Source organism: Sesamum indicum, linkage group LG4, assembly GCF_000512975.1.
Source record: "Sesamum indicum cultivar Zhongzhi No. 13 linkage group LG4, S_indicum_v1.0, whole genome shotgun sequence".
Classification (NCBI taxonomy): Eukaryota; Viridiplantae; Streptophyta; class Magnoliopsida; order Lamiales; family Pedaliaceae; genus Sesamum; species Sesamum indicum.
In genome coordinates, this window is record NC_026148.1 from 17148197 (window position 1) to 17155883 (window position 7687).

A 7687-nucleotide genomic window follows, 5' to 3' on the forward strand; every position below is an offset into this window, starting at 1 on the left:
ACCTTACGAGAACAAATAGTGATATTGGTTTCTAATTGCCCAGCCTCTGCGCTGGAAGCAGGCGCCCTTCAAGAAGAGACAGAAAGAATTCCTTTGGGAGAATACATAGTCGGGACAGGAGCGCCTTCCTCCGGGGTACAGAGGCTCCCTGAAGCAAATCTGTCAGAGTTCCTTCGCAATGGCTGGCCCATTTAGAATGCTTCCAGAAAGACCTCCAAGATGTCCAACACCAAATAGTAGGAGTTCCAGGAGAAGAATTATAGAGTATCCCCTTAACAAATTTTGTGATGACCAACGAACTCCCTACCAACTGCCGTACTCCTGCTATCACCAAGTATGATGAATCGACCGACCCCTAGGAACACCTTTTACGCTTTGAGAATGCAGCCCTGCTGCACATCCATGCCTGGATGTGAACTTCTAATCATGATGGATGCCTCGCAAGGGTTCCATCAGATAATGCTGGTTCTTGAAGACCGAAAAAGAGTGAGCTTTATTACTTCTGTCGGACCTTATACTATATAGCCATGTCGTTTGGTCTGAAAATGCCGGAGCCACCTAACAATGCTTGGTGGAAAAAATATTATGCCCCCAACTTGAAAGGAACATGGAAATCTACGTAGACGACATGCTTTTAAAGAGCAGAGAAACACAAGACCATGTAGTGGACCTAGAGGAAATATTGAAAGCATTGATTGAAACTCAATTCTGGAAAATGTGCATTTAGAGTGAAGAGATGACGTTTCTTGGGATTCATGGTTACCTAGAGAGGAATGGAAGCCAACCTCATCAAGATCAAGGCAATTTTAGATATAAAAGCCCCTCCAACATCAATAAAGTGCAAAGGTTGATAGGAATGATAGCATCACCATGCCAATTCATCTCTACATAAGCATAAAAAAGCCTGCCCTTCTTCAAAACACTTCGAAAAGCGAAAGACTTGAAGTGGGATGATTCCTGCCAAAATTTAGATTCAAGGCCTCGAACAATGAGGTTGAATACAAAGCATTGTTGACGAGACTTAAGGCCCGAGCATCCCGTCTCCTGTTGTAGGGAGGGGTCCTCTATAAGAAGTCTTTCACACATAATTTGCTTAGATTTCTATCTCAACTCAAAGGGATCCATGTCCTGAAAGAAATACATTGTGGCTGCAGAGCACATATGGATACTTGGATGCTTGCCAATAAAGCACTGCGAGCGGGATATTTAAGGCCCTCCATGACGCAAGACGCCAAGCAACTGGTGATCAAATACGAAAAATATAAAAAACATTCTTTGCTTACACACCAAACCGCATAGCCCCTTACGACTGTGTTATCACTTTGTCCCTTCGCATAATGGGGGACATACATTGTGGGACCATATCCCGAGGCACCCGACCAAAGAAAATTTCTACTAGAAGCTATTGACTACTTCACCAAGTGGGTGGAAGCTGAGCAACTCGCCTAAATAACAGAAATGGAAGTAACGAAAATTCATATGAAAAAATATCATTTGCCGCTTTGGGCTCTCACAAAAAATAATCTTACACAGCGACCGGCAGTTCCAAGGCCACATAATACAAGATTGGTCTAAGGGTTTACATATCAAATAAAGGTCTACTTCAGTAGCCCACCCCCAAGCCAATGAGCAAGTAGAAGTGACCAACCGAATCCTTATCAAGGAATCAAAAGACACCTAGAGCGAGTCGGGAGAAATTGGACAAATGAATTAACCAGTGTCCTATGAGCATGTAGCATAACCCCTAGAGGGTTCACAGGAGAAAACCCCTTCACCATAGTGTACGGGACAGAAGCCATCATCCCTGCAGAGTTAGGGGTACCCTCTTACAAAATTCTCCATTTTCAGAATAAAATAATAGGAAACTGCTAAGAGAAAATCTGGACCTCATCGAAGAATTGAGAGACAAAGCCTTCATTCGGATTCAAGGGTATAAAAACACTATGATCAACACTCACAATAAGAAAGTAAAAATATGAAGCCTCCAAGTAGGTGACTTGGTATTACGAAGGGTAGATGCATCAAAATCAGTAGAAAAACTGGATCTCAATTGGGAAGGGCCTCTCAAGTTCACAACCATAATAGGACGAGGTGCTTAGAAATTGGAAGATACTGAAGGACGACCATTGTCATGACCCTGGAACATTCATAACCTTAAAAGGTACTACTCATGATGAAGAATACCCTCATTCTACACCCCACATCCTGCAATAAAGTCCTCTTGAAGGACTCTCCCTAAAAAATGTTCTCCTGTAGGACATCCTACAATGGGTTTCCTGAAGGACCCCTCTTAAAATTTGTCCTCTCTATGGATATCCTTCAACTAGCCTTCCCATAAAGGCTCCCCTTACTAAATTTACATGTGACATGCATCTTTCTCGAAAGGTTAGATGTATCACATTTGTTATATTGAGGCATAAAAGCATTCAGGAGTAACGCTACTTAAGCATATGCAGGCCTTCACCGTTGAAAGGACCCACCTGGGGCTTCCACCTTAAGCCCTCAATTATTTTTCAGTGTTCTTTTCTGTAACATATGTTTCGTGCCGTACTTTTTAAATACTTCAGCAAGAAACAAATAAGAGAGAGAAAGGTAAAAAGGAGCCTCCTTACTTAAAATATCCAGGAGGCACCTACAAGAAAAATTGGGAACCCCCGGCCCAGAAGTTTGATGTAAGGTTTCATGCTCCACGACAAAGCCTACGGGTACTCACATATCAAAGAAGCAAAGCAACAAACATCGAAGGAAAGTTAAGTCGATACCACGTCAAGACCCATGGCCTAAAAACTAAGGCCAGGGGCAAATTTGTTTCATCAAAGTAAAAAAATAAATCGTCTCATCTCCATCTTCATTGGAGGAAAGTAAGCAAAAGAAGTAAATTGTTCCAACTGGAAACTACACTAGATTTTCAATTTTTTTCCCTAGAGGCAAGGCCTTCATTCTTTTCTTTGGAAGTCACAGCAACAAAAGTTTCAGACAGACAGGCATCGACATCCTTGGAGGTATCTCCCTCCTTTCAATACATCCAGCAGGGAGGTCAGTGCAATGGACCACTCCCCAACTTGAAGAGGAGGAAGGACGTCCTGAAATCAATGATCAGGGAAGGACCAAGGGGAGAGGCAAGATAAAAAAAAAAAAAAAAACTCTTCTTCCAGTTTTTCGGGGAGCGGGGGAAAGGCAGGAAGGAGATTCCAAGACGAGGCATAAACACAAAAAAAAAACCAGTCTCCACTGTTTTCAAATGTTAACACTGAGCAAAGATACTGGTAGAAGTGCGAAATTGATGAAAACGAAAAATCATGAAGAAATTGACCAAAAGTTTGAAGGAGTTGGGGACTAGCTGATTTAGAGGAACACAAAAAAGACACGCTACATCAGAGTAAAAGGAGGGGATGGGGAAACGAATGTCTCATTTAAACTATGCAGAAAATAAGGTGAAGCAACTAGGGAGAGGAAGGTGGGGACGACTCTTGGGGGAAAGGGTGTAGAGTACAAAGGAAGGAGGAATATAATACTCCCTTATCAACTGCTCTATCCTCAAGTCGACGACTGTATCATTTGCCTAACACTTGACGGGTCATGTTCACTAGCATTAACCTGCATATAATCAAATAATATCAATATCATTTCAAGATATGTAAAGAGCAAAATGCATAACGTATAGCATGCAATCTATCTATACACGTCTATTATGATTGATGGTTCTAGAGTTTGTATTTGGTTTCTCAATTATGTGCTTGCCTAAATAACATCATCTCGTCAATTTAAAGATTGAAGTAGGAGATTTAAACACTCAATTTTTTCACATTGCCGCTAAAAAAAATGTGTTTTTTGACACTATTTAGTAGCACATGACAACCGAATGTATCTGTCTCTTCCTCTCTACCATTTTTCTAACAAAAGACGCAATCTTTGTCCCTATCGAGTTATTCTCCACCGATTTCTCCTATATTTTAAAATTCAAGAAAGGGTGAAATCATTGCATTTTTCTTTGTATACTTCAAATCCAAAATGTATGTCATTTTGTATGAAACCTTCACATTATCAACATTCTAACTTGGAAGTAACGGGTTATGAATTTTGAGGCTAGTTTAAAATGTGAAGAATGCAAGGTAGTTCGGAGTTGACGCCTAAAGGGGAGATAATCCTCCACTGTTTTTGCTAATTTTTTCTTAAATTTTTCATTATATTAGGTTTTATCCAATTTGCTTTTGCAAATTTTTTGATTGTCGTACATTTAATACTTTTGTATAAATTATGAATCCATTCAAGGTATATATATATATATATGTATATTAGTTACTTGAAATAACTAATGAAACCACACAACACAAAAATAATTTTCCTACCCTAGAACATCCGTCCAGCGCCCCTCTCCAAGGTGTATTCTTTTTCTCCTTAATTCTTTTCTAGAAAATTGAATTAAGGGATCTCATATTCCGGTGTGGTGTGGACGCGTCTTTAAAGGACTTTAACATTGAAGTTTCACGTAAACGGCTCAAATGAATGAGGTTCAAAGTAAATAAATCAGAGACAATTCTTGATTTACGTTTCTTGCACTTCTCGTTTTTAATTTTACCATAAGCATCATTTAATTTTATTGGTGTTGTAATTAATTATATGAACGCCCAGCAACTCCAAGGGTACACCACTTGGAATCATGGTATTATTATGTTCGGCATTTAATTAACGTAATTTTATTTACCGCTTCCACTTGCGCATTCTCGGGTCGATTCACTTGCATTTTCATTGCTTTTAGATTAGAGCTGTAGCAAATGTGACTGGTATCAGCAACGATGATGCAATGTATGCATTCTAAGGATAAGGAATTATACAATTTACATTGCGGCAACTCAGTCCATTTTCGATTTCTCTCCTTAAGAGTATATCTGCACCCTCTAATTGAATGTATTGAAGAGCTTCGTAATCTGAGACCTCTAGGTTCTGATTTTAAATAGCAAAATTACGAGTGTTGTTTATGAAAATATTTGAAAAACAAATTAGAGAGGAAAAGAATAATGAAACTTTTGATACAAGTTGACAACTAAGAGCATTGCTCTGATTAATGAAGTGGAGTTATACTAGAAGCCGAGTGCTCTTTTGGAATGCATAAAAATAGTTCTATTTAAGTATATCATAGTTCTATGTCACAAGACTATGATTAGGACATGTAGTAGAAAATAGAAGTAGTAATAAGTGTAACTGGTGTTGTGTCACATTAAAAACTGACGGAATTGCAATAGGTATAATACAAAAAAGTCTAAACAAAGGCCTTTTCCACTCAAGACCAAAAGTACTACAAACAAAGTACAATGAATGTCGATGTTCCGGAAAAGAAACCGCAAGGCTCTTGTGTGTGTCATGAAAGCTAGTGTGTTATTGTGAAGCAAGTTGACGACTGTATCATTTGGGATCATCTTCACTGGCATTACCCTGCACGTAATCAACAATATCAGTGTCATTTAAAGTATGTAAAGAGCAAAATGCATTATGTATCTATCTATACACGTCTATTACGATTGATGGCTCTAGAGTTTGTATTTGGTTTTTCAATAATGTGCTTGCCAAAATAACATCATCTCGTTAAAAGCTGTGCGGGAATTTAAAGATTGAAATAGGAGATTCAAACACTCAATTGACCGCTAAAAAGAATGTGCTTTTTGACACTATTTAGAACCACATGATAACCTAATGTATCTATGGCTTCCTCTCTACCATTTTTCTAACCAAAGGCGCAACCTTTGTCCCCTATCTAGTTATTCTCCACCGATCTTTTCCATATTTTAGAATTCAAGAAAGGGTGAAACCATTGCATTTTTTCTTTGTATACTTAAAATCCAAAAGTGTATGTGATTTCTATGAAACCTTCACATTCTCAACATTCTAACTTGGAAATAATGGGATTACGAATTCTGAGGCCAGTTTAAAATGTGAAGAATGCAAGGTAGTTCGGAGTTGATGCCTAAAGGGGAGATAATCCTCCACCATTTTTGTTAATTTATTCTCAAATTATTCATTATGTTAGGTTTTATCCAATTTGCTTTTTCAAAACATTTTGATTGTCATACATTTAAGACTTTTGTACAAATTGTACAGAAATACCATATTTGTCCATATACATCCGAACTTTGTAGGTGTATCATAGAAAAATTTGTCAAAAAATCACAACTACCCAACCACAAATTAGTTTATTTTTGAACTTCAGAAATTAAATATCATACACCACACGGTAAAACGGTTGCCTAGATGCCATCTCAATGTTTATTTTTAAATTACTTGTACACCTATCATGTTAAAAGATTTGTTACCACATTTTGGCAAGTAGCAATATAGTTAATGCATGTATTTCTTTAAGTATTATCAATTCACTTATTTATCATGACAAAGCTAATTATACACTTTTTTGGAAGTCTAAAGAAAAAATTATCCATTTGTTCAAAAGTAATAAATCGAATGCACTTCAACCATCAAAGTGTTCCCAAGAATACAAAAACTTATTTAAATGACAATAAAAATCAATTAATGATTTTCTTTTAAAATAAAAACATGTGACTCTTTTAGGCACTTATCCACAAACAAGTAAATGAAATACATCTATATATTTGTTAAAGGTGACAAAAATATTCAAACTTTGTAAATTTTTCTTAGAGAAATTGGTGCATTCCATACTGATTTTGAAAACATGAATTGATAAAGCACTTGACAAGAGAAAATAAATCTTAGTAAAAGAATAAAAAAGAAAACAATTTTTTTAGAAATATACTATGGTTAATTACTCAATAAAACTAAAAAAATTCTCATATCTAGTACTAATTTGTTCATTAAAAAACATTTATCAAACGTTTGAGATTACGTATATTCACAAAATTCATGAAATTATTACGCTTAAAAAATTTAACACACAAACTCTTGGGTCTAGACCTATGTTTGGGTCAAGTTTCGTCGAATTCTGAGAATGCTCAAAATTTAGCTGTTTTGTACGGTTTTATTAAAACAAGTTTGTTTCCCTTTTATACTAACTTGTAGTTATTATTACGCTTAAAAAATTTAACACACAAACTCTTGGGTCTAAGAAAACCCAACGAATTAACCAAGAATAAATTTACAAAAAAGAGGGAGCTTTGTTCTCCAATATAGGTCTCAACTCTATACTATACTCATTCACATTTCAACTGCCCCAAACATTCACAATCCTATTCTTTCCGAGTTAAAATGATGGTCACGTGAGTTTTTCAAAGAAATCAGCGCACAAAATTTGGATTTGAAGTTTACAAAGCATAAATTCAATGGTTTCAGCCTCCTTGATTTCAAAATATGGGAGAAAAGTCGGCAAGAAAAAACTGATAAGGACATTGGTCTCTTTTTGGTTAGAAATTTGAAGAGAGGAATATGAAGATACATAAGTTAACATTAGGTTCTAAAATATCATCAAAAAGCATACTTTTAGCGGCCAAAATGTGTCCCACAATTGAGTGTTTTAAATCCTATTCAACCCTTTTGATTCCCACACAGTTTTTAACAATATGACGTTTTCCGGTAACACAGAATTTGCAAAACCAAATTCAAACTGTAGCGCCTTCAACCTTTAATAAACGAGTACACATAACCTACAATACTAACTAATGCGTTGCAGTTGTAGAATCAAATATATGCATGCTACATGTTTGATTGCATAATACATACTTTC

The 7687-nt window shown here is 36.6% G+C and overlaps 1 protein-coding gene across 3 annotated transcripts in view; it reads right to left on the minus strand.

Annotated features, from left to right (window-relative positions):
- The window catches only part of LOC110011847, a 16608-nt gene that overhangs the window by 6888 nt on the left and 2033 nt on the right, over positions 1–7687 (minus strand). The window contains exon 3 of one of the 3 annotated variants that reach the window (XM_020693110.1): positions 5194–5433. The exons of the other annotated variants lie outside the window; for them this stretch is intronic. Coding sequence (XP_020548769.1) covers positions 5214–5433 — 220 coding nt within the window. The 3' untranslated portion in view covers positions 5194–5213. Of the gene's footprint in view, positions 1–5193; positions 5434–7687 lie in introns of those variants that run through there. 3 annotated transcript variants of the gene reach the window in all.